The 26936-nt window shown below is 37.5% G+C and overlaps 2 protein-coding genes and 2 long non-coding RNA genes across 7 annotated transcripts; 3 read left to right on the top strand and 1 right to left on the bottom strand.

Annotated features, from left to right (window-relative positions):
• The first annotated feature begins 168 nt into the window (after positions 1 to 168).
• Positions 169 to 1528, top strand: LOC133708998 (uncharacterized). The gene is made up of 3 exons (XR_009846127.1): positions 169 to 307; positions 383 to 498; positions 1290 to 1528. It is a non-coding gene; the product is annotated as an uncharacterized LOC133708998 (long non-coding RNA).
• Positions 1529 to 2117: 589 nt separating this feature from the next.
• On the top strand, positions 2118 to 5218 carry LOC133712678 (uncharacterized). The gene is made up of 3 exons (XM_062138784.1): positions 2118 to 2523; positions 4339 to 4458; positions 4566 to 5218. Exons 1-3 carry the CDS (start codon positions 2248 to 2250, stop codon positions 4629 to 4631), a joined length of 462 nt encoding a protein of 153 aa, XP_061994768.1. The 5' UTR covers positions 2118 to 2247; the 3' UTR covers positions 4632 to 5218.
• Positions 5219 to 7772: 2554 nt separating this feature from the next.
• On the top strand, positions 7773 to 17995 carry LOC133710297 (uncharacterized). Of its 3 annotated transcripts, none has more exons than XR_009846593.1 (2): positions 7773 to 16364; positions 17056 to 17995. It is a non-coding gene; the product is annotated as an uncharacterized LOC133710297 (long non-coding RNA). The 3 variants fall into 3 exon arrangements; XR_009846592.1 differs by having other exon boundaries at positions 7773 to 16737; XR_009846591.1 differs by having other exon boundaries at positions 7773 to 16737; positions 16881 to 17995.
• Positions 15217 to 26928, bottom strand: LOC133710296 (importin beta-like SAD2 homolog). 2 transcript variants are annotated; one of them, XM_062136335.1, is made up of 21 exons: positions 26727 to 26928; positions 26397 to 26575; positions 26119 to 26286; positions 25559 to 25669; positions 25389 to 25466; positions 25032 to 25228; positions 24887 to 24947; positions 24650 to 24724; positions 24441 to 24518; positions 24269 to 24331; positions 24103 to 24186; positions 23836 to 24017; positions 23538 to 23577; positions 23302 to 23442; positions 23003 to 23122; positions 22707 to 22922; positions 21952 to 22128; positions 21118 to 21799; positions 20731 to 20927; positions 20339 to 20480; positions 15217 to 20237 (listed from the first exon to the last, which is right to left on the bottom strand). In XM_062136335.1, exons 1-21 carry the CDS (start codon positions 26866 to 26868, stop codon positions 20071 to 20073), a joined length of 3300 nt encoding a protein of 1099 aa, XP_061992319.1. In that variant the 5' UTR covers positions 26869 to 26928; the 3' UTR covers positions 15217 to 20070. The 2 variants fall into 2 exon arrangements, with proteins under 2 accessions (XP_061992319.1, XP_061992320.1); XM_062136336.1 differs by having other exon boundaries at positions 21118 to 21793.
• Positions 26929 to 26936: the final 8 nt, after the last annotated feature.

The raw sequence follows: 26936 nt of genomic DNA, 5'->3' as shown, positions 1-26936 counted from the left end.
CTTAAACTCCCTAGCCACGTTCTCTTCATGCAAAAGCCCACAACTCTTTATATAACTCCCTCCTTCTGCTCCCTAGCCACGTTGTCTTCATGCAAAAGCCCACAACTCTTATATAACTCTCCCTTCTATGCCTCTCTCTACATCACAAAGAAAAACAGAGAAAACACACATCAATTCTGCTAGTCTGCTACCACAACTTTTTGTTTCCGTTACTGTGAAAGATGCCTGGGCGCTGAAAGCACCATAGGAAAGATCAAGCTCCATGACTACATCGGCAATAGCTGGGCCATCGTTTTCTCTGACTCAGGTTTGTAACTCATTTGATATTCTGCTTCTATTGATTTGATCGGCCACATAAGTTAACATTGTGTTTCGGATGCAGGTGATTTCACGCCGGTCTGCACCACCGAGCTTGCGAAGATGGCCGAGTATTCCAAGGTGTTCAAGGAGAAAGGAGTGAAGCTGCTGGGTTTGTCCTGCGAGAGGGAAGCCTACAGTGTACGTGAGTTCTGATCTAAATTATTTGTCATGCATGCATGTCCAGGCCGGATGCAAGGTCTTGCAGATCCAAAGCGAGAGATTAGTTTTGAGTCCATCTTTTGGATGTCCATTTTCGAATAGGGCTAAGTCAAAACAAACAATACCAGACGTTATTTTTGTGAAATAGTTTACAAGTACAGGTTCAACCGTTTTGAACTTTGGTAAAACTTGGAGGCAGAATAAGATTCTATAATATATCAAACAATAGAAAATAACAATTTGGTGAGTTTGAGCGCACATGGTATCGAAGAGTCTTTTGTTTGGAAAATTCACATTGGGATTGTTTAAAAAAAAAATTACGTAGATTATGATCCGCTCAGATCTCAGAGCTCAACTGCCTTTCAAGTAAATATGGGGCGTTAACATATTTGATCTTAAATTTATTTGAATGTTCTTTAAGACTTTACACTTATGGTTTTCATATGCTATTTATTTGTTTCTGCAATATGTGAAAGAATGTTGCAATCGATCGATACTCACTCGATATTGATCTGTGTTAATTAGAGTGTTATATTACATTCAGCATGACCACTTATCAATAGTGTTTCATTATATATCCTGCGTTTCATGTTTCAGCATTTCATTTATGTTTTCCTCCATTTATGAACTATGTAATTTATCAACAAAACAAAAAAAAGACACAAGTCCAAAAGATTTCTGAAGAAATACAAGGAATTAATTCATAGACAGTTTTTTTTGTTTTAAACAAACATGAATGACATACTGACATTTGTATAAACTATTGACAGGTAATAATGACAGTGCGTGCGGTTAGAATTTGAGATATCAAGCCCCTACAAAACAATATCCAAATTAAAGTCGGGGTATGCAGGCTGTGGAGGTCAAAGAGGTTACAGCCTGTAGCGCTCCAAACAGTTTGAGTACGTCATAGTTCCGCGAGTTCTTAAAACATAAACCAACCGAATGTTCGATTTACATTTTAGAAAACTCGCTAGGCATTTTTTAAATAAATTTTTCATAAAACACACAAAACTAAATACGTAGTTAATCACAAAACTTGTCGACCTTAAAGTCGAATTGTTTAATTTACAAAACAAAGTAGCTTTATTTATGTACGCGAACACTAATTTGGTGTTGGGAAGTTCGAGTCGGCTACTAGCACAAGTGATGATACGTATTCTTCATGTTACACACAGCGAGTTGGAGCACATGATCTGCAAGAGCACTGCAATGATTCCACACTAGAATTATATTCGTATTCAATATTCTACAGTCATTGAGATAGATCTCCATTTTTGCGGAACAGTCTTTAATTTATTCAAGCATTTCAGTGAAGGTTTAGGTGATGCACGGTGTACCACACTACTAGAAAAAGGGCCTAAGGGCACACATGAAATAGGGACATATGAGAGACGTGTGCCTATAAGTGAGCAATAGGGACAAATGAAATTATGTGTGCCTTTAGTTAGAAAAGGGACAAATGAAGTGTCCCCATTTGATAAAAATACCACATACATATTGCAAATATGTATTTTTATCTCCACATTCTCTCTCCTCTTTAAAAAGGGACAGATGAAGTGTCCCTATTTGATAAAAATACCACATATGCACTGAAATACGTATTTGTAAGGTACCTACATCTCTCGAGGCTCTCTCTCTCTCTCTGCCTTAGCCTTGCCTTAAGCTCATGTCTCCTCTCTCAATAGATACGATTATAATTGAAAGGACCGAGGATGTAGAGAGGGGATGTTAAATAGCAAAGGGGATCTCGCTCCATCCTTAGCATCTATCAATCCCGACGGCCAGTTCTCCTTCTCCGGCTCCTGGGACGGTGAGCTTCATCTCCGTCAGAAGATGGAAGCCTTCGCCCTCTTCCTCTTCCCGCTCAACCCTCCATTCAGATCCAGTCCCCGGAAGAATTGTCTCCCACTGCTCCGGCCTCTGGGTTTGGTGAAAGGACTAATATTGGGCTCTGACATTTTTTGGGGCTGTTCTGAATCTGTTGGAGAGGGAGAGATGGCGGTAAGTTCATAACTTTGCTTCTTTTTTTTTGTTTTGAATGTTTGATTTTGATGTTTTCTTGTTGGTTGAGCTGTTGAGAATTCTAAATCGTTATGGATAGGTTGAGCAAGGGTTTGGTTCTTTTCCTCCAAAACTACTGTGTGTATGATTTTGTGTTCTATTTTAGGATGGTGTCTACTATGAGACTTTGGGAATCTATTTATCTTTACTTACTCTCTGACAAGAAAGACTTGGTTTTTGTATGGATTGCTGATATGTAAAGTCTGTAGCAGACTTGGTTATGTTGTTGGTTTGGATTCTTTTAGGGTTCATGGCTCTTGGGCCGTAGAGATTAAGAGGAGGATCAATTAGAGTGCCTTATATATTAATGGCGATGGATCTGCATTTGTAGTCAGTTGTATGCGTGCGATGTATGATTAAGAACTTTTTTGAAAAAGTGTTCTTTCATTATTTTCATGTGGTTAAATTAGCATATAAAACGTGTGTCGGGAACATGGAGCCTTAGCAGTTCGGGGTACGAGGGGTATACCTGCTTTTGAAGAACTAGGGTTCATGACAAGGACATAATCTGAATCTTTGTTTCCTATGTTTTGTAATCGTTTCTTGAACCTTAAACTTTTGTGATTGTCTGTGTTTGGACTGATGAGGAAATTGTAAAAGCAGATAGAAGACTATAACTTCTTGCTACTAAAATATCAAATGTGTCCTTCTTTAAGGCAGATTACTGCTACAAGTATTTTAGTTTTTTTTGGGTTTTGTTCACAAGTTGCAAGGTGATTTCTTTTCTCTTGGTTAAGCCTAGGGAGGTGTTAATGGTTATCCTCATACTTTAAATCTTAAATTCAGTAGTATATTTATTTGGTTAGCTATAAGTCCATAGGATGTTCTGAAGAGTTTCAGAGTTTGATTTTGATGTTGAAATTTAGGAGCAGTACAAATAGTATGTGTGTGGAATCATAGGTGTTATTTTGATTTCCATCTGCAGTAAAATCTACCCTTTCATTGACCCAGTTTGATATTTAGGAACAGTACAAATAGTAAGTTTATGGAATGATAGATGTTACTTCGATTTGCTGCAGATAGAAAACCAACCCTTTCATTGACCCTTTGTGTTTTGATGCTCCCTTTTTTGTCAAATGACAGATAATGTTAGTTTATAAAGAATGTCATTGACATGAATTGTTTCCTGCCTACAGAAACATAATGAAATGGTTACTTTAATTACAATCATGTACTTGATACAATTTTCTGATGGGCAGAGACTATTAAATATCTAGACCAAATTCAAAGTATATTCATGAATGGTATTTTGGTTTCCCCTAAACACCATCAACATGATACTGATCTCTTGTAGAGTAAAAGTATGAAGCTTACATGTTTCTCTTATTCGCAGGTTTTAGTATTGACTATGTTAGATTTGGAATGAATCATTTTGGCAGTAGCATTTTTAATTACTGATGTCATCAAGTATGAAGTTAAATTGTAAGAAAATGTCATTGCTTTTTGGTACAATCTTCTGAACAAATTTGACAGCATGGTATAATGAGCTGAGATACACTACTATAAAGTGTATTCTGATCCCATTGCAAACTATTGATTGAAAAGTGTATTCATAGCTGCCTTCTGATCCTTTTACACCATAAGGTGCCATGTTTAATTTACTCATTCTTGCTGCACTTACAATGAGTTTTATTTTAAACAGAAATGTTAAAGCATGCCTTTAGTTTTTACATAGCTTTTTTCACCCATTCTCTTCATGATAAGTAGTTCTGGATTACATTTTGTGGCTGATTGTATAACATCATGGATTGGCAGGAATTTGCAAACCAAGGGAAGGTAATGGATCGCTGCACTTTCTGGCGATTGATTCACAGCAAACCAAAACAAGATGGTAGTGGTACCCTGCCAATTAATGACGAAGCAGAAAAAATCTTTGTAAGTGTTGTGATATTCGCTGTAGCTTTGTATACATGGCTACTTGTATGGTGCCAATTATTTTGTTTAATTAGCTTACTTTAAATTAGTTTTTGATCTTGCTGTAGTTGGAATTGGATAAGCTTGAGCAAAGGGAGCGCCTAAATGGTAGGGAACTTACTACGGTCTTATGAATGAATTGTTCGGTGAGCAATTTGGACCAGAGACAGGAAATGCAGTTCGAGGGTATGGACTTGGAGTAGAGTGGGTTGATGTTCCTGGAAATACAAACTGCAAAGCTAGCAGTTTCTCGCGATATATATTGAGACTCGTATTCACAATCCCTTGCATAGTATATTAAGTGGTGGACCTGATAGCATTAAGAAGCTAACAGCAACACTTACTAATATCGCAGAGAAGCAACCTCAACCGATCCAAGAAGTGCAATCAACTCCAATGGAAGGGTATGTGTCTTTACTTGGACACTAGGATACGAAACTGTATGAAGTTTGCTTTTGAAGCATATTGCTGGTATCTATGATTCATCTCATAATTTCACATTACAGTACATTTTTGGTCCTTTTATTGTCAATATTGGAGATGAATTATATATGTTTTTGGGTAATGGCTTCTGCCATATTAGATATAGCAATACTAGCTTGGGTTAGGGCAGAGATGAACTGAATCATGTAATTATTATGGTATGGGAGAACAATGACCACTTATGTATATTGCTCTTGAATGAATGAAATTTGTGTAGGAAAGCTAATATTTGGATTCATGTTGAAAATTTGGTTGAACGTACAAAAGTGATTGTGTATTGTATGACACTGTAGGTATGCTCTTGTTGGAGATATAGGCACAGAAGTTGCTTCTGTCCCCATTTGAAATAATAAGTATTTGTATTTGTGAACAGTACAAGTATATATCATTCAATATGTATTTGGATGAAGTTAGAATACATGGGGTTTATATGGGGACACTTGAGCTTGAGATATGTGTGCCATTTAGCAATAGGAACACTAGCAATAGGCACACATATGATATATGTCTCTATAGCTCAATGGGGACACATATTTGTCCCTATAGGTATCAAAGGGCACACATATTATTAGTCCCCTTAGGCCCTTTTTCTAGTAGTGCCACTAGATAGTATCGGTAAGCTCTTAACACCTCTTCTACTATCTCGGAATTTCTAACTATCATAAAATAATGTCGGTTGTCATGCCAATCATTCATGTGAGTTTATATTTCGAGGTGTAGGCCATCGATATAGCGTTTTGAGGTTAGGGTGTTTAGTTCTTCCTTACCAGCTTCAGGATATTCTTAGCGTATATAACAAAATTCGTAGGTATATTCACGTACGGTCCTCCACTATTGTTGTAGGTTGAAATTAACTTGATCGAGTGGAAGTTGCTCTTCTGCCATCTTGCAAGTGGAGGTATTTTAGGATCAACTTACCCATGACTCAGTTTTCCAGGTTTGAGGAAGTGTCAATGAATTAAACTCGATGGGATCTTCCCTCAGTGGTGACTCGTATTGTTAAGGATATTCCTCATCAGATGACATTTGCAATGTGAAATGAAAAACAACCATTCAATAACACCATTTTAAAATCAGGAAAGTCTTTGGAAGTTTAGCCACAACGAATGATGTGTCTTACTGTCTCTTAAAAATGTTGTTATTGAATGCTTGTTATTCATTTCAAATTGCAAATGTCGTCTTATGAGGAATATCCTAAACAATACGAGGCACCACCGCGGGAGGATCCCATTGAGCTTAGTTCATTGACACTTCCTCAAACTTGGAAAATCTAGTCATGGGCAAGTGGACCCTAAGATATCTCCACTCGCAAGGTGGTAGAAGAGTAACTTCCACTTGATCAATTAATTTCGACCTACAACAATAATGGAGGGCGTGCAGGAATATACCCGCAAATTCTATATTATATGCTCGGAACATTCTAAGGCTAGTAAAGAAGAACCAAATACCCTAACTGTGAAACACTACTACGCTTTGAAACTCAAGCTCACTTGGATGATTGGCATGACAACCGACACTATTTCGTGGTAGCTAGGAATTCTGAGATGGTAGAAGAGGTGTGACTGACTGATACTATCTAGTGGTACACTGTATATTACCTAAACCTTCTTTGGAATGCTTGAAGGAATTAAGGATTGTTCTTTGAGGGATGGAGATCTATCTCAATGAGTGTAGAATACCGAATACAAGTATATCTTCAACGTGGAATCATTAAGTACCCTTAGGAATCGTGTGCTCCAACTAGTAGCCGACTCTAACTTCCCAACGCCAGGTCAGTGTTCGCATACATATAAATAAGGCTGTTTTATTTTGTAAACTAAATAGTTCCACGTTAAGATCGATAACTTTTGTAAATAACTGTGTATTTAATTTTGTGTGTTTCTGTTCATTCGAAGCTCCACCATTCGCCAAAGTCATCTCTTCTAAGGTGAAGCGTCTTTCAAGGCAGGGCCGACAAGTCTTCAGATTTCTAGACACATCGAATGATACGTATATATCTTACAAGGACTGCAAAACATTTCATTGCTGATAATTTACGTTAAAGCTGTACTTCCTTACACTTAGAGAAAGCTAGTTTTCATCTTTTCTACTATCCAAAACATCAATCTTTTAAGTCAAGCGACTTTGGTTAATGTTGAGCTTTCCTTATTAAGTAAAAATTAAGCAATCGTATGCAAACACATGATTTGATCTTAAACTACAAGGGAAGCTTAGGAGACCAATTTGGTTCTTACATCTTAGCTTTAGTAGCAAGGTTGTTCAGATTCCTAATCAAATTAAGGCTCCAGCAAAAAATAGAAATATGAGGAAAAAGGGTGATCCCAATCTTAAACCTCTTGCAGGTTTAAAGCTTTACTTGTACGTGGTCCTCCATTAAAAATAATTGAATAATATACAGAGGCAATACAATCCATATTTAAAGATATCCAGTTGGATGAGAAACCAAACTAATGCAACTTCCAATCAAGAAAATTATAAGTTTTTTTTAAACCTAATTTTAAAGCCAAAGTTCCAATACGATTCCTGGCATCATTGTTGTTTTTTCTTTGGGGGTCATCAACCGACAATAAAAGTCGGTTGAGGAAAGGAAAAGGAAAAGAAAAGGTTGCGTTGGGTTGAAGGCATCACAAACCGCCTCAGAAATACCGCGTCGCCAGCTCATCGCCAACCGTTATTGACTTTAAATTCTACCGTCCATTTGTCCCACCACCGATTAATCCTAGCCCTTCAAATCGTCCCCGACTCATTATAAATAACCCCCATACCCATAGGCACCTCGCATCCTTCATCCCGCGCTAGATTACAAGGCAAGGCGTCCAGGTTCAGAGCTTCTTTCTTCTTCGTTTGGTTTTGTAGATATCAAAATCTCTTTGCTACTGTGCTAATAGGATTTGGCTTAATCTGGAGATTATAGAGCCGCGGTTTATTTGTTTCGGCGGTTAACTCGTTCCTTGTTTCTTCTATTAACAATCTTTCATGATTCGTTGTTTTTGGGGTTGGATGATTTGATTTTGATGGAGATCGATCGATTGTGGTTTTTTTGTTGGTGCATGTGATTTAGGACTGGACTGGTTTGAAGGCGGTGGATGCATGCCAAGGACTATATAATATAAGCAAACGGTTTTGTAAATCGGTTTAATTGGTTTGCAGAGATGGAATTACTGTTTCGTTAAAAATCTTTATAACTTCTCAGAAAAACCTTGACTCGATATGGATTTGTGATGCATCGTGGTTTTGTTGATGTGTTACTAGGATTTGGCCCGTGAAGGCTGCAGTCCGTACATATAGCCATGGGCAGAGCTTCGGCTTACACGGATTATATCTGATCTCTTCACCTTCCTTTTATACTATTTAATACTATTATGTGATTTTGGCTGCCTCCTTCGACTGAGTTATGGATGGATTTTGTTCCTATTGGTATAGGATACGGCTCGGTGGCGGCGGCTAGGAGGTTTCTTGTTCTATTCGGTTTCAGTGATCAACTCATTCCTTCTTGATTTGATACCTTGGTTTTGGCAGTGATCAACTCTATAACACATTCTTTTCAATATTTGTTGAAACCTGGGTTTTGGCACGTTTTAGATCTAAGTGGATCAAGTTTTTTCTTGCTCTGTTTTAGGGTGTGCGGGCTAGCAGCTGCGGTGCTTCGACTCTCTTTGGTTTCCAGAATCAATTTATTCCATTCAATTATCTTTCATTTTTTTCCCAAACCTTATCTTGATTTTAATTTTAGGATTTGTCTGCTGTATTGGTAGGTGCAAGTACTGGACAGAGTAAAAATATGTTCATTCGGCTGTATTTGGTTTGCCGATCGACTGTTATTTCTTTCAAAATCTCAACTTTTTTTTCCCCTAATTTTTTCTTCACCTGTCTGCTCTGGTTTAGATCGAGTTTTTATTTGTGTTCTTTAATTAGGAAAATTTTGGAGTTTTGGCGGCGGTATTTGCAATGGCTATACAAGCAGGATTTGGGGTTTTTCAGTTGGTTTCATCGGTTCCTTCTTAATTAACTTTCTATCTTTTTAAAATAAACTTTTTTCCTTCGGTTCTTTTCGCGCTCATGCTACATTTATTGATGTGTATCAGGGATTGGCTTACCAAGCAGGAGTTCCCTGGTTTCTGCGATTTGTTCTTTCCTTCAAATCTTTTCTTTCAAATTTTTTTTTTTTCAAAATGTTTGTTGATTCTTTTTTTTTCTTTATCTTTCATAAATAGTGTTTGGTTTTTATTTACAGATGCTGAATTTGTAAAGGATTCTCCAATTCTGAAATCATACGAGTGACGTTAAAACGGTTGGGTACTGATAGCACTCTGTTTTGGTCCGCATTATTGTATTCTGTATGTGGATATGGTTTTATTGCTAGGAGTAGGGATTCATGCATGAAGGAGTTCTTGGCTTACCGTTTAGTTCAACAATGATATGATGGAATTATGTTCTGCATGTGCAGGGTTGTTAGAGGAGGTTGTAAAATTAAGGAAATGCACTTCATGAGGGGGTTTGATTCTTCTTGGCTAAATATGTTAATTACAGAATCTTTACTTGAGAAATTCTGAAGTCTTTCAACATTCTGAACTTCATGGATGATACATAGGGGTGATGTGTATTTTCAGGATTGAAGAGGACGTCTATTAATATTTATAGAATTACAACGCTACACTTGCTGTTATTAGATATTGAAATTGGATTTTCGCTTTGTTGGTGTTCTAATAAAAGCCGACTCATCCCTTTGCTAATATGTTACTCCTCTTAAAATCTTTCCTTATTTGTTGTTTTGTGGTTGGATTTCGGTTTTGATGGAGAACGGTTATGGTTTTGTGGTTTTTGTTGCTGCTGTGATCTTAGGGTTTGGCTTAATTTGGAGATGGCTGCAGATGTTAGACACGGATGATTGGTTTTGGCGGTTAACTCGTTCCGTTCCTTGACTAATTTTTTTCATCTCTTAACAATCTTTCATGATTCATTGTTTTTGGAGTTGGATGATTCGATTTTTATGGAGATCGATTCTGGTTTTTGTTGGTGTGATTTAGGACTGGACTGGTTTGGTGGTGATGGCTGACGCGGTCTATATAAGCAAACGGCTTTGTAAATCGGTTTATTGGTTTGCAGAGATCGAATTATTGTGTCGATTCCTTCCCAGAAATCGTAGTTTTATTGATGTGATTTTAGGATTTGGCCGATGAAGGTTGCAGTCCGTACATATAGCAATGGCCAGAGCTGCGGCTTCTATCGGTTTACTCGGATTAATTTTGCTATTTTTACCTTCCTTTGAAACTATTAACTTCTTTATCTGCCTCCTAAGATCTGAGTTATGGATGGATTGTGTTCCTATTGGTTTAGGATACGGCTCGGTGGTGGTGGTGGTGGTGGCTAGAAGATTTTGTTCTCAGGCTTAATCGGTTTTCAGGGATCAACCTTCTAAATATTTGTTAAATACCTTGGTTTGGCAGTGATCAACTCATTCCTTCGCAATATTTTTTGGAACTTTGGTTTTGGGCATGTTTTAAATCTAAGTGTATCAAAGTTTTTCCTTGCTCTGTTTTAGGTGTGCTGGTATTGTGCTCGTGATGACTAGCAAGCAGCTGTGGTGGTTCGTGTGCTTGAGCTTCCTTTGGTTTCCTAAATCAATCTATTTCATTCAATCATCTCCCAATTCCCATTCTTTTCTAAACCCTATTTTGATTTTGACTCAAGGATTTGGCTGGTATTGGTAGGTGCAAGTGCTGGGCAGAGTTAAATTATGTGATTCGGCTGTATTTGGTTTGGCAATCAATCATTCTTTTTTTCAAATCTCTCTCTTTTTTTTTTTCTTTTTTTTGTCTTCAGGTGTCTGCACTTGTTTAGATTGAGTTGTTATTGGTGTTCTTTAATTAGGAGAATTTTGGAGTTTCGGCTGCAGTGTTTGCAATACAAGCAGGATTTGGGGTTTATCAGTTGGTTTCATCGGTCAAACCTGTTCCTTTTTAATAAACTTTCTACCTTTTTTATAATAAAATTTTGCTTGAATTCTTTTTGCACTCGTGCTACTTTTATTGATTTGTATCAGCAGGAGTTCCCTGGTTTCTGCGATTTGTTTGTTCCTTCAAATCTTTTATCTTTATCAAAATGTTCGATCAACAGCTGTGGTGCTTCGTGTGCTACTTAATTCATTTCACTCCCCAGGGCTTCCCACTCTGCTAAAAGCTATGGAACGAAGTCTGCGGCACAGGCCAACTCTCGACTCTCTTTGGTTTCCAGAATCAATTTATTCCATTCAATTATCTTCCATTTTTTCCCAAACCTTATCTTGATTTTGATTTTAGGATTTGTCTGCTATATTGGTAGGTGCAAGCACTGGGCAGAGTAAAAATATGTTCAATCGGCTGTATTTGGTTTGGCGATCGACTGTTATTTCTTTCAAAATTTCTACTTTTTTTTCCCTAATTTTTTCTTCACCTGTCTGCTCTGGTTTAGATTGAGTTGTTATTGGTGTTCTTTAATGAGGAGAATTTTGGAGTTTTGGCGGCAGTATTTGCAATGGCTATACAAGGCTACAAGCAGGATTTGGGGTTTTTCAGTTGGTGTCATCGGTTCCTTAATTAACTTTCTATCTTTTTAAAATAATATTTTTTCCTTCTGTTCTTTTCGCAGCGCTCATGCTACATTTATTGATGTGTATCAGGGATTGGCTTACCAAGCAGGAGTTCCCTGGTTTCTGCGATTTGTTCTTTCCTTCAAATCTTTTATTTCTTTTTCAAAATGTTTGTTGATTCTTGTTTTTCCTTTATCTTTCATAAAATAGTGTTTGGTTTTTATTTACAGATGCTGAATTTGTAAAGGATTCTCCAATTCTGAAATCATACTGAGTAACGTTAAAACGGTTGGGTACTGACAGCACTCTGTTTTGGTCCACATTATTGTATTCTGTATATGGATATGGTTTTATTGCTAGGAGTAGGGATTCATGCATGAGGGAGTTCGTTCTTGGCTTACCGTTTAGTTCAACAATGATATGATGGAATTATGTTCTGCATGTGCAGGGTTTAGAGGAGGTTGTAAAATTAAGGAAATGCACTTCTTCATGAGGGGGTTTGATTCTTCTTGGCTAAATATGTTAATTACAGAATCTTTACTTAGAAATTCTGAAGTCTTTCAACATTCTGAACTTCATGGATGATATATAGGGGTGGTGTATTTTCAGGATTGAAGAGGACGTGTAATAATATTTATAGAATTACAACGCTACACTTGCCGTTATTAGATATTGAAATTGGATTTTCGCTTAGCTGGTGTGCTAATAAAAGCCAATTCATCCAGTCATCCCCTTGCTAATATGTTACTCCTCTTAAAATCTTTCCTTATTTGTTGTTTTGTGGTTGGATTTCTCGGTTTTGATGGAGAATGGTTATGGTTTTGTGGTTTTTGTTGCTGCTGTGATCTTAGGGTTTGGCTTAATTTGGAGATGGCTGCAGATGTTACACACACGGATGATTGGTTTTGGCGGTTAACTCATTCTGTTCCTTGGCTAATTTGTTTCATCTCTTAAAAATCTTTCATGATTCATTGTTTTTGGGGTTGGATGATTTGATTTTGATGGAGAACGATTCTGGTTTTTGTTGGTGTGATATAGGACTGGACTGGTTTGGTGGTGATGGCTGACGCGGTCTATATAAGCAAACGGCTTTGTAAATCGGTTTATTGGTTTGCAGAGATCGAATTATTGTGTCTTTAATTTCTTTATTCCTTCCCAGAAATTGTAGTTTCATTGATGTGATTTTAGGATTTGGCCGGTGAAGGTTGCAGTCCGTACATATAGCAATGGCCAGAGCTTCGGCTTTTATCGGTTCACTCAGATTAAATCTGCTATTTTTACCTTCCTTTGAAACTATCAACTTCTTTATCTGCCTCCTAAGATCTGAGTTATGGATGGATTGTGTTCCTATTGGTTTAGGATACGGCTCGGTGGTGGTGGTGGTGGTGGCTAGGAGATTTTGTTCTCAGGCTTGATCAGTTTTCAGGGATCAACCTTCTAAATATTTGTTAAATACCTTGGTTTGGCAGTGATCAACTCACTCCTTCGCTATATTTTTTGAAACTTTGGTTTTGGGCATGTTTTAAATCCTAGTGTGTCAAAAGTTTTTCCTTGCTCTGTTTTAGGTGTGCGGGTATTGTGCTGGTGATGGCTAGCAAGCAGCTGTGGTGCTTCGTGTGCTTGAGCTTCCTTTGGTTTCCTAAATCAAATCTATTTCATTCAATCAACTCCCAATTCCCATTATATCTAAACCCTGTTTTGATTTAAGGATTTGGCTGGTATTGGTAGGTGCAAGTGCTGGGCAGAGTTAAATTATGTGATTCAGCTGTATTTGGTTTTGGCAATCAATCATTTTTTTTTTCTTTCAGGTGTCTGCTCTGGTTTAGATGAGTTGTTATTGGTGTTCTTTAATTAGGAGAATTTTGGAGTTTCGGCTGCAGTGTTTGCAATACAAGCAGGATTTGGGGTTCGTCAGTTGGTTTCATCGGTCAAACCTGTTCCTTTTTAACAAACTCTACCTTTTTAAAATAAAATTTTGCTTGAATTCTTTTTGCACTCATGCTACGTTTATTGATTTGTATCAGGGATTAAATCCTTTTTGTTATCTTCTTTCTCTTCCAAAACCTCATTATTTTTTCATGGGTGTATTTCGGATGGCTGGAAGTACTGGGCAGGAGTTGAATAGTGTTTTTTGGCTTTATTTGGTTTGGGCGATCAACTCGTATTTTACTGTTAAAATTCTCTTAAAAGTCTTTTTTTTTTTTTCTTGTTAACCAGTATAGGAGGATTTTTCATACAATGACGAGTTGTCGATTTTCAGCACTCATCTCATTCCTACGCAATAGACCTTTTTACTGAATACTTTATTTGGCTCATGTTAGTGTATCAGGGTTTGGTTTCACACAGTCGGAGAATCTGCACTTCTGCTTTCCGGGTTTCTGGCTTGTACTTTCTCAAACCTTTTGTGATTGTGGATTTTTTTTTCTTTTCGGCTTTATGCTTCTATTTGGCTCAAGGATCCAACTTTCAGATCATAGGGATTGAGGTTAAAATGGTTTGGCACACTGACATCCACTAGTTTCACCCCACATATTGTATGTCATAAATCATGGTGGTTTTATTGCTAGGACTAGGATCATTCATGTAGGAAAAGGTTTGATGATTCTTGGGTTACAATTTAGTGTTTGCAAGTTTTCTTTTTATGGATTAGCAAGTCATTCAGCAATCACATTTGGAGTGTTGGTCTGCATGTGCCTTTCAGGGTTGTGAGAGGAGCTGCCATGGTTGAAGGTACTTCTTCAGGAAGGTGTTTGATGCTTCTTGGCTCGAGTTTAATTTCATAAAATTTCAATTGAGTAACCTTTAGTCTTTCAACAGATACTGAACTTCCAAATGATGGGTGATGGATATTAGTGTTACCCTTAAGTGCTAATAGCGGGGCAGGAGTACAACTCTGTGCTTTGGTTTCATTTGTTCTAGGCAATCAACTTGACTTTGTCAAGAGTTCAATTCTGATCACATTACTTTGTTGTTTCTCAAAATCTTGTCATTTTCAAAATATTGTCGTTTTTGGTGGAGTTGATCGAAATATGTGTCAGCTTCTGTTGTGTTTTGATTGTGGGGCATGATTTTCTTTGTGTACAACTTCGCTCATGCTGTCTAAACCAAGTTCTGAAAATTTTGATTCCCATGATTGGAACTTATTGATCATGGAGTATGGATTTCTGAAGGAGGGGTGTGAATGTGTGATGCTTCTTGGCTTACAATTTAGTTTTTGAAAATGTTTCAATGTAGAATGGACCCCTGAAGTGGAATGATTGAATATTGCTGTGTCTATTTCAGGTTGTGAAGGGAGTACGTATCTCTTCAGAAATAAGGGTTTGATGTTTCTTGTCTTGGACCAAGTCTTTGTTGGTTTTCAATTGCCTGTTCGGTTAATTAGATAGAGATAGTTATGATATTACTGATGTGTTTTAGGGTTTGGAATTGGTGTGGTTGGTGGCTGCGGATGCAAGTGGTTGTGTGTTTTTTGGTCTATGGTTGCAGGGAGTTGATTTATTCATTTGTTAATTTCTTTTTGGTTTTTCTAATCTACAAATGAGATGTTGATATTTTCTCTAATTGTTCTTGCTTTAGGATTTGGCTGCTGTGTGATGGTGGGCAATGTCTTATACACGCAGGATTATTTCTTTGCTTTCAAGGGTCAACTCATTCCTTTCAAAAAAAAATTTTCACTACTTGTTTTCAGGCCCAGCATTGTGGTTACGGTCTTTCTTGGTGTTTTTAGATTTGGCCTGCAGGAGAAATTTTTGCTTCAGTTCTGTTTGTTTTGGTGGTCAACTGATTGTAAAGCAAGAGTTCTTTTCCAACAAATTCTTAAAATTTTCAATCTAGTATAGACTTGATGTGAATATGTGAATCATGGATGGTGTTTGTGGACAGTATTTGATGGCCAGAGGATTTTGGATATCTGCATGAGGGGGTTTGTTGGTTTGTTATGAATGTGGAGCTCTGAATCATTCACAAAGTATGGGAACTCGGTTTTGAGGAGGAGGTTGTCAGTTGTCACAGCACTATGCATCTCTTAAAGAGGGGGTTTGATGCTTCTTGTCTTAAGATTTAGATTTTCCAATATTGGGTTTCTGTGTACTTTCAATAATTCAATCAATATTTGGTTCTTCTCAGGTTTCTAATTAGAATATTTATTGAGAAGGTCTCTGCATTTTTGACAAATTTCTATCCAAGTATCAAACCTTGAATTTGGTGGGTTGTGGTGTTGGACTTGCTACTGCTTTCTATTCAGGATTCTTGGACAGCCTATTCCTGTAGCAGGTTTGAGTATTTTGCTTGGAGTTTTTACAAAGATATGCATCTCTAGATATCATTGCATTATTCTCATCGGTTGTGTTCTTGGGGTTTGGCTGGTATTTGGAGAGACTGTTGATGTTTGTATAGTGAGCGCTTCTGTGATACAGTTGTTTGGTTTTTGGTGTCATTTACTACTTGCTAGGTTTAGAATGTTTTTCTTGTTTCCACTACCTGCTAGATTTAGAATGGATTGTGGTTGTTATTGGTGTCCTTCAGGAGGATTATGGCTGCGTCGGTGGTGGCTACAGATTTTTCTTCCGAGGTTTCATTGGTTTATTATCCTCACTGCAGTTTTGGAACAAAAGGTGTTTCTGAATTCTTCCTTGGCTCATGCACATGTTGTTGTGTATTAGGCGTATTAGGCTTAGCAAGCAACTTCTTTATCAGTTTTGGCCATTAATTTATCATTTTGTTATCTTTCGGTGACTTTCACTTGGGTTGCTTTTTTAACTACAGATGCTGCTGTATTTCTTCAGAGGGGGTACGATTTCCTCAATGCTGAATAAGGGTTGGTATTACTTGTCTTCATCTCATAGTGGTTGCTTATGCTTCCTTGTCACTTGTTTCTGTTGTTAGGTATGATTAAATTTTTGAAGTTTCCAGGTTGTATTATTGAACTCAATAGGGGAAGCTGTTTTCTGGTTTATCACTTCTTTTGGTTATTAGTGTAGGAGGATTTAGACTGCTCTATCACTGGTGTCTAAACATCGGGTTCACTCATGTGTTTCTGCTTTATTCTGTGGCCACTTCATTGCTGCACTTATGTTTGTTCTTTCCCTGGTCCATTGGCATGGTGAGCTGGAGTTTGGGTGGTTCAGCTGTGTTTGGGATTTTTATCAACAGATGCTGTGTGATTTCGCGAAAAGATAATCACTAAATAGGTTTGGCATCATCATGGATCCTTGCCTCTATGTTCATTTGTATTCATTGATTGTTCTTGTTCTTATGCTGGTTTGATGATTTTGTTTTTATGTGACTTGTGTACAGTATCTTGACTTCTGAATGTTAAAATTGTCTTTTGCAGATTTCCCTTGAAAGAGTATCTTATGATTCTGAATTGTTTAATGAAGTAAAGACTGCTTATTAAAATTTGTATGGGGTCTGCTGTAGGGGTTTAGTTGCTTCTTTGCCCTAATTTTTTATCATACCAACAGTAATCTGACCTCCCAACTGATGGTGATAGTGTTGTCTATGTTCAGGTTTGGTAGAGAAGATTTCTTTCCAAGTGTGGGTTTTGATTTTGGTTGGTCTGTTGGTAAGACGGGCAGATTTGTGGTCCGGGGGTCAATTTGATTCCTATGTTCTCATATTATTGATTGCTACAACAATTTGGCTGTGATGTCTAATGGTATTTGCTGCATTGTATTCGAAGGGTTTTTCACCTATTCTACTGGTCATTGCTACCTGTAATTTTTGCCAGTAGTATTGTTTTTGCTGCCTTTGGAGTTGGTTGTGTGGTAGTGTGATGATATCAGGTTTCAGTGTTGAAACTGGCTGGCAGAAGTTGTTCATCTGCAGACAGATAATTCAGTAGTTTCTGCTCTTCTGGTTGATGTCTGCTTGGGTGATGTCTTCTTGTTGTTAAAAGTGCTGGTTGATATATAGTTCTCGAGTATAAAACAGTTGTTTGTTGAATGAAGATCATTTATGTTCTTCTCTGTGCCTCGTCAAGTGTCATATGAGGAACTCTGAAATGAAGATCATTTTATGTTGTCTCATTATTCAAAAATTGGCTTGGTGTTGACCTCTAGTGTTCGCAACAAGAGGGTCGTCTGCTTTTATAGTAGTTGGTGTTTGCGCTGCATTATCTGTATTGAGCTGCATTCCTCTTCTCCAAGTTGTCTCCACGTTGGATACCTTGTTTACTCTCTTCTCTGGTGGTGGTTTTATGCTTTGGAGTTGGTTTGTTTGGGGCATGATGATGCTATGTTTTCGAGCTCGGTTGAACTTTGGTTCTGTCTTATATCTAACGACTAGTGCTATGATTAATGTGCACCGAGTTTATTAGGTTTAGGTTTGTATATATTAAGAAATGTGTGGTTGAATGCTATTTGCTTGGTGGAAAATATTACCAATTGTGTAATGCTATGATTAGGTTTGTAGGATGTAATTACTAGGTAGTTAATTAGGTTAGGTTAATGGAATGTAGCTCAAATATGGTAGAGCTCTCGGGCTTGCAACTTGCAAGATTTCGAGAAGATCAAGGTTCAAATCCTTGTGTTCCACTATTTGATTCTTGTTCAATCTTCTGAAATTGGGAAAGTATTTTTCTGTATTGATTAAGTGGAATGTGTATTGAGACGGACATGTATCTATGAGTATTTTGTACAATTGAATTCGAGTCTGTCAAATAGTTGCAGTACTGGTAAGTATATTTTGGGCTTTAGATGGTGAACTTGATGTCTTGATTGTTGGAATGGAACAAAAAGAATTTGTCCAAGGTACAGTTTTGCAAGAAGTTTATAGGCATCTCAATGACATCAAGGTACAGTTTTCACAAGAACATGTAACATTACTTGGTGGTAGTTACTCTTTTAACTATGTAGGAGGGACTTTATGTGTGTGGATGTTCTGTTCCTTGTTTTTGCATTCCATTCTTGTACACACTGTTCTAGCAAAATTAAGCATCTTTGTTCTCAAATTGAAAGAATGGAGGCTTGCTAATAAGTTTTCTAATTTTTATCAGGTTGGTAAAGCTTCGTCTAGTTTGGCATCCATTTTCTTTTGTTAATAAAAGAAGAAATAACGCATTATTTATTAATTAAAAAAAAAATGTACATCTAGTGGGGGGGACGTAGTGAGCTTTACCCTCAAATGCATATCTATACAAAAGTGAAAAATAAAATCCCCCAACAAAATTAAACAAACAGAAAGAAGCCTCCTGTTTGAAGCACAAACTTGATTAGTTCGTTATACTTTAATTGTGGATGAATTGTATGCTGATTTATGAACTTCCTGCATGTGTGTAAATGAATGTAGATTGAAATTCTGTGTAGTTGGCATATGCATTTGTTATTTTACATTTTGAGCAAGCACCCTAGAAGGCGAAAAGGTGGCATTTAAATTTTTAGTTCTATTTCTTCAGCGATATCCATAGAATAGCCAGTCGAGAAAAGGACTTCCTTACTTTATCCCCTGATGGCAGATTTACTGTGAGAAGTGTCTACAATAGCACTGTCTGTGATGGTCAACCTATGTGTGGTGCATGGAAGCTGGAAAAGGTATCTGGAGCTTATTCATCCTAAATTGAAAATCTTCACTTGGCTCCTTGTTAGATGGAGACTTTTGACTAATGTACACCGAGTTTATAGGCACCTTACTATGAATCCAAAGTGTAAACATTGCCCTGGCAACCTGAGTCTTATGATTCATTTGTTCAGGGATACATGCCATTTGGAATGGCTGCTACCATTACTAGGACAGTAGGACTATTAAACTTTGACTGGGATAATTGGATGGCAAAGAAATTGCAAGTTTTTGGGATTGGATTGGTCTCGTTTTACACCTGTTGGTTTGTTTGGAAATGGCGTAACAAGTATACTTTGATGATGGTCACATAATACTGCCACCGTTATTCTTCAGTACATTAGAGAATAATGGAGTTGATGTCACATATATTGATTAAATTCTAAAGGCTATTTCTGTCAGTAGAACTGAGATGGTGTGCTAGGAAAAACCTTGTGTTGGCCAATTCCAATTAAAGTTGGATGGTTCTCGAACCCATAATGGCTTTAATTGGTGCCAGAGGAATTTGGCATTATGGCTTTACGAGGAACATTGGCAGTGGAAACTGATTCAGCTATCCTCTTGAATCTATAGGCTCTGACATTGATCTCCATCCTGCCTCTCTAATTCCGGGGTTATCCTTTACCCCTTCTGAGTTCTCATTCATTCTGCATATTTATCGTGAGGAATATGGTGGCTGAAGGTCTAGCCAAAAGAGAAGTACTGATCACGAGTTGGGGCTTTGCATATGTCCTTCCATTCCTCCATTTGTCTATAAATTTGTGATGGATGATATCGATGGCATTTCTAGGACTAAACTCTCATGTACCAAAAAAATGAGATTGCCGGTTTGATTTACAGTCATTTATGCTTATTACCACAACTTTCTTCTCTTCACTTTCTGTAACAAAATGGTCTCACAAAATTTCTTGAAATCAAACTATGGTAAAAAGAAAAGAAAAAATTGCAACATAGAGGGTCTGCAGAACTCAACACTTCGAATAATGCTGGAAGAAAATCTTACACTGCGGGAAACACTCTACAAATCTTGAAATGAGCTCTGGTGGATATGCCTCCTGTCTTTCTATGACAATGGGATGATACTTCTGCACAAGTAACGTCACAACTTCTTGCAGATTAATTTCCTCTAGGCAGCCTGTAAAACCAGCATGAGAAAAGCACACAAATCAAAATTCCAGCAACAGATTGCATCTAGAAGGTAATCAGTCAGTCATTTCATCAACGAAAAATCTGCACCTCTCTCAAAATCCATTTCCTGGTCTTCATCTTCGATATCCCCCTCTTCAATAACTGAACCATTTTCCAAGGCAAGAGCTGCTTCAGCATATCGATTCAGGAACTCTTCTTCAGTTTCTTCATGTTCATCATCCTCCGAATCCTAAATATGCATAAGACCGTTAACTTTTCCAATATCTGACAGAGCAACTCAAATGTTTAAAGCCCAGCAGCAATGGTATTGGCGTACGGCATACGCTCAGATTATGGATGTTAAAGTTTATGAAGAGAGACATAAATTAGCACCCAAATGGTAAGTTATGTTGCAGCATATCAGCTCCTGCTATTGAAAGGCAGTACGGTATGTAGAAAACATTTCAGGAACTAATGAAAAGAGTGTAATAAAATTTTACCTCGTCCTCATCATCGTCTTCTATTTCACCATCGTCGTCTTCATCATCCATATCTTCTTCTGCATCTTCATCATTATCTTCCTCAACTTCATTAAATCGGGCAGATGCTTCCATCAGAGAAGTAAAGCATTCTCGTAACAGAGCACCAGACTTTCCGAGTATCAGTAGTCGTTCAACCACTTTAGCCAGTGCCACCGCTGAGAATTATTGAGAACAATTAGAGATGTTATCCCAAGTCATTAAATCATCAGCTATTTAATTGTTAACTTTAGTGGATACAAATTATCACAAATAACACTATTGAGTGGTAAACTCTAATCATAGGAGAACCCAAGAACCTAACACAAGGAAATCTTCCCCTAAAGATTCAGCTACCAAAATACTCACCAATCAACTTTATGTCTGACTCTCTTGATAGCCCAGGTTTGAAAGAGTTGGTGGAAACCAATCCGAGGGCAGCTAACCAGGTTTCGAAGCCTCCATCTCCATCCTTCTCCAATGTACTCTCTACAACTTCAGGAGAACATAAATAGCACGATGATATAGCAAGCAACAAAGGCTTCCACAGAGATCCAGGCTTGCTTTTAACTTCTCTGAAACGAGAAAATGTTGCCTGACAAAATGCTGCTGCTAATGACTGCTTCACGCTTTCTGTCTCAGATGAGTAACTTGGGACATGTAGCAGCAAATGGATACACGAGCAAGCCCTCCATGTTGCAGATGGATATTGTAAAGTGGCCTCGCTTATAAAAGTACCAATACCTTCTATTACAGAATGCTTGGGAACAGGTGGAGCTGGAGGAGATGGCATCTGTCCTACAATAAAATTCTTCAGCCCATACTTACTGTGTAGACTGACAACTTCTTTAATGCACTCAAAGACTGACATGTCCTCTGATTCTTCCCAAGCATGCCAGTCCGCAATCAGATCAGCCCAAACTAATAATAGCTCTGGTACTTTAAGCTCTAGAATTACATTACTTCCAGTAACAGATAGCATGATGGATCGAAGTAGCGTTGATGCAGAATCTAAGCAAGATGGAGGGGGTAAAGCATTATCTTCCTGATCCTGGTCAAGAAACAGAAATCAACAAATGTAACAATTTGAAACCCAGATGCCTATCACAAAACTGATTAAAGTATGACTGACTGAACGGCGGAATAAGCAAGAAAATGGAGTTTTGTCAACCTATTATCTAATAGCAGAAGTCCTAAACTAACCGATATATGCATTGGTGCGAGCCAAGCCTGTTGCAAGAGATCAGAGAAAGCTCTGCCGATAGTAGCTTGACCTGATAGAAAGTTTTGGCTGGATTCCTTCTCTTCCAGTTCTTCAGACATATCATTTTCCCAAATTTGAGCCATCACTGCTAATGCTGCAAAGCCATTCTCAACCATCTGACATAAGGTATCACTTCATCAGTATTATACTGATAGTTGAAATTGGTGCAGGTTATTACTTTACAAAAAAAATGATGATAACTTAGGGATCAACATTTGAACGCATGCAACAACAGAATCAATCAACAGAAATGTAGTGACTATTATATAAAACGGGAAGCATGAATGTAAGAAAAAAAAATCAACTCTATGCCCGGAAAGAACCAGGCAAACTAGTTGCATAACAGCAAGCACGATCTAAAGAAAGAAAAAAATTCTAAACCCTAAAAACATTCCAAAAGCACAGTCAGAATCAGGCAAATTTTTTTTACATTCCAACTTGCATAATATGGCAAGCATGAATGCAAAGAGGAAAAATCCAAACAAAGCAGTACTGATCTGATGGACAACCTATACTATCTTGGGTCAAATTGATCAAGCACAGTGTAATTCAATATTTATGTGATTCTGTATTTTATAGCAACTGTTTCACTCTCCTTTTAACCATCAGGTGCATCAATCACTAGTTGGTTAACACATTAATCAATACAATAAACAAACTACCATGCAACAGACTAATATGGATCGACACATACTTGAGGCCATGGCTCCAGACCAGGGGGCATGCATTTTGAGATTTCCACAACCAATGATGAAATGATATATGGGATATGGACTGCAACATTTTCATTTCCCGCCTCCACCACAGAACTAAGAAGCTGAAATAAAATAGAGTTTTCTTCCTCGTTACGGCCAATTCTACCAATCACAACTTGAAGGAGAGGAAGCCACTCAGGTGGTGGGTAGTCATTCTGAAGATAGAATATAAGATCAGTTAAAGCCATAATGCTGTTGTTTAACCCACAAGGACAGGATTGTTTTTGTGACTCACATCAAGAAGCACTACAATGGCTGCAGCAGCAGATACCCGCACTGGATAACAAGAAGTATCACTGCTATCGGGCATAGCCAATGCCTTTAGCAACGAGGAATACACATCTGCACTCATGTCCTGAAAATGAGACAGAATCAGAAAGTGGGCTATCACAACTAGAATAAGGTTTTCCAGGGAAGTATATTGGAATATTTGATGCATAAATGTTCATGATGGTTTGACGAAAAAAAGTGCATAGATCGACTTCTGATTTAAATAAAGCATAAGCAAAGCAGATGGCAAGGAAACGGTCTCACTTCAGGTAGACAGGATGCCAGTTCTCCCAGCACCCAGTTTGCAGCAGCAACCAACGGTGGGCCCACTGATAAATTATACAATGGTAGCAGCCGAGATCGAACCAGAGTTGCTGAATGTGTAGGTTCCCGCTCTCTTAGAAACTGTATAGCAATAAAACGACTACAAATCTTCAATGCAGACTCTTTTAATACCTCAAGTTACAAATTTATGAAGTAACAGGAGGAGAAATCCTTACATCTAGCAAGCCAGCATATGCCATCAAAGCACCAAAATAGCTGTCAAGATCATAATAAAATAATCAAAAATAAATTTAAAGTGTCATGAGATAAGTGTGTAACATACAAAACAGAAAATGGTGATGACAAAGAGGAACTGAATTTTTTCTAAAAGAGACATACTATAACAAAGATTAAACAGAAATGAAAAAGAAAAATACCAACAGAAGAAAATAATAACTTGAAAATAACAAATTTTTAAGTATAGATGACATATAATTCCAATATCAACAATTCATATGTAAGGATGTGTCTCACTCATTCATAATTCTAGTTTGGGATGGATTAGCATAATCAGAAGGAATTGGAAACTTTGACAGAAATGGAAGCACCAATAGTTCTCCAATTGAACAAGTTTGATTGTTTCGCTTCTTCTTTTCACCCTTTTTGCGTTTGAATGAAGCTGATGAGGCATTAGTAGAAGTTCCCATTTGAGGTCCCTGTAGACATTTAAAGACGACCTTAACAACATGCTGTTCAAAATATATGCCCATATATATTCATCAAGGAGCAAGCAGGAGTAACCTTTGACACTGAAATAACACCGAGTAAATTTATAGCACTTTTTCTGGCTGTAAATAGATCCTCCCTCCAGCCAGAAATTTCTTCCTGTTCAAAAACAAAGTATATAATCGGTCGAAATGGTGAATGAATTGCATAGAAGATCGTTAAAACTATAAGCTTCCCTTACAAGGTCAGATGGAAGATTCTTTCGTATGTACTCCTCTGCATCTTCTTCCCACTCTGAGATATCCTACTTGAATTTATTGCCAGAATAAATGGGGATTAGAAGAACTTTTACTTTAAGCACTTTCAAGCTGATTTCAGACACACACACATATATAACTGTCCTGAAAACTTACCTTTTCATTCATTACCAATGCTGGAAAGATTGCAGAATCCAAGAGATATGAAAAATGTGGCGAAACTAATCTCCATCCCTGAATACAAATGAAAGTGAGTTCATTTAAAGAAAGAACATGTAGTTCAGAAATTTATACAAAATTTCATAGACTTTTGGTTCTCTTATATTCCATGGGAGAGTTAAAGCATCCAGGAGCAAGAAACTTACGGGCCCTGTTTCAAGAACATGTGATATCACGTCAAAAGACAATGAAATAATCCTCTCCGATAAAAAGTCAAGCTTCTGCACACAGAACATTACATTTCAAGTTGTAACATGACAAGCAAAACAACAGGTTTCATGGATATTAAAGTCCAGAGAAACATTTTTCTTCAGAATGAGATGTAATCAAACTAAACATCAAGATCAAACGTGATGATTAACAAATTTCAATAAAAAACTTACGCTGATATTCTTGCTGTATTTGACTACGTTCAGAGCACATTTTACAATGTCTGGCATCAACCTAAAAATGTAAAAGAGTACAAAACATGAATACTAACCACAACAATCCCTTTAGTACAAGAGAAATACATCACTGTTTTATTACTTATCAGAATACTTCCGGTGTCGAGTAATGAGACAACAGAAAATGCGCAGACTTCTTTTTCCAGTCTTTAACCTCATCTGGTACCCATTGTCTGGAGTTATCACGCAGTCAAAACTCAAAGAATCAAGAATGCGAATTAGATCATGACAAAACGAAGGTAGAAGAGGCACTAAAGCAGATGGCATATGCGACCTCACCTATCAACATAACGATATGTCAAAAACTAAAAAGTACAACCATAATAATAAACAAAATCAAAATAATAAACACATAAACAGGTGTGTGGGGATGAAAAGAAGATTCAGCAAAATAAGTTGTACACATGTTCCATAGTCATAAACAAGAGCTTTTACTTACAGTGAAATACATGCATTTGCAGACAATCAGAAGTAAATTTTCTGTTTCCACGTCTGTCATACCATGAGTACCCAATGCCTGTTTGATACATAGAATCCATCATTGTAAAGTCTCATAGAAGATCAGAAAGGGCGTGAGGGAAACGAGGGTAAAGTACAAAAGACAATAACCTTTTGAACAATTTGATGGAATAATGTTAACAAAGGCACAAGAATATCCTTTGCAATTAGCTCTAGCTGTGGCGGTACTGGCTCCTTTGAAACTGTAGCCTCCAAAAAATACTGCCAGAAAAAGTGTGGTTTATATGCCACTTTACCACGTGAGAGGCCACTCAGAGATATGGAAAAAAAAAATATGTAGCCGACAAGTCACATGCAATTATAAGATAAAATGGAAACTTCAAAAATAAAACTAATATGATACCCTGTACAAAATTGGCTTAAGTTATATGGTAGATGTCATCAAACCAGCCAAAATTAGAAACACAAACATAAAAGAAAAAACAAATGTTGATTTTATAGCATACAAAGATCATAAAGTATCATCAAAACTGTGGTTTATACCTGTCACATAAATTCTTATCTAAATTTAAGGTTTACTGACCATAACTTCTTAAACCAATTCCCCCAAATATAAGTACATATTTCCCACTTAATTTCCCTACATTCTATTCTGTAATTGTAAATCTCTACTGTTTTTCACATCAATTTGAATTGAAAGTAGCAATTACCTGAAAAGGTCTAACAAGTGCATGAAGAACTCGTAGGGCATTAACGGTGTTCCATTGAGAGTTTGCACCACTAATAAGGTTACTATTTTCAAGGGCGGCTCGCAGATCAGGAACAAGTTCAGGCCACCAATTCTGCTTAACAAACTCAGCAACAACAATAACCCGGAACTGCCACCCGACAAAAAAAAAAAACATTAAAACAAATGTCACACATCAAAAACTCGCAACCGCAACTAATAGCAGCAAAATTTCAGCTACTGCACAGAGAAATTGCATACCACTTCAACCAAAACTTTAACGACCGCAGGTTCGGATTGCAGCAAAGCTCGCAAGAGCTGGTCCTTGAACTCCTTACTGACTTTCGGCTTCGAATCCGAAACATCCCCTTCAACATTTTTCCTAGTGAAGTTTTTTAAGTATGTAGCCGCAGCGATTTTCTGACCTTGATTTTCACCTCCTGGAATTGAAAATTAATTCACCAACTCACTCACATCAATCTTTCCAAGAAATTTTACCGATTCACTAACATTTCACATTGATAATAAAACAACCAGAGCAGGTCTATGAGTCTAATTAACCCTAATTGAGGAGTAGAAATTAGAAATTACCGGCGGAGATGGAGAGGAGATAGTAAGGGAAATCGGGGAGCTGAGAGAGGCGATCGAGGGCTTCGGTTGCCGTATGGACAGCGCCGGAATCGGGGCTGACGGTGGCGTTTAGCAGCTGACCGATTTGAGCTGCGACCTCCATAGCTTTTTGGTTCCTCTCTGTCTAGCAAAAACCCTAATTTCGCTGAGCTGCCAAAATAGAGTGGGAGT

The sequence above is a fragment of the Rosa rugosa genome, chromosome 5 (genome assembly GCF_958449725.1).
Source record: "Rosa rugosa chromosome 5, drRosRugo1.1, whole genome shotgun sequence".
Lineage (NCBI taxonomy): Eukaryota > Viridiplantae > Streptophyta > Magnoliopsida > Rosales > Rosaceae > Rosa > Rosa rugosa.
Note: the sequence above shows the minus strand (reverse complement) of the source record. Positions and strands in the feature narration are given on the sequence as shown.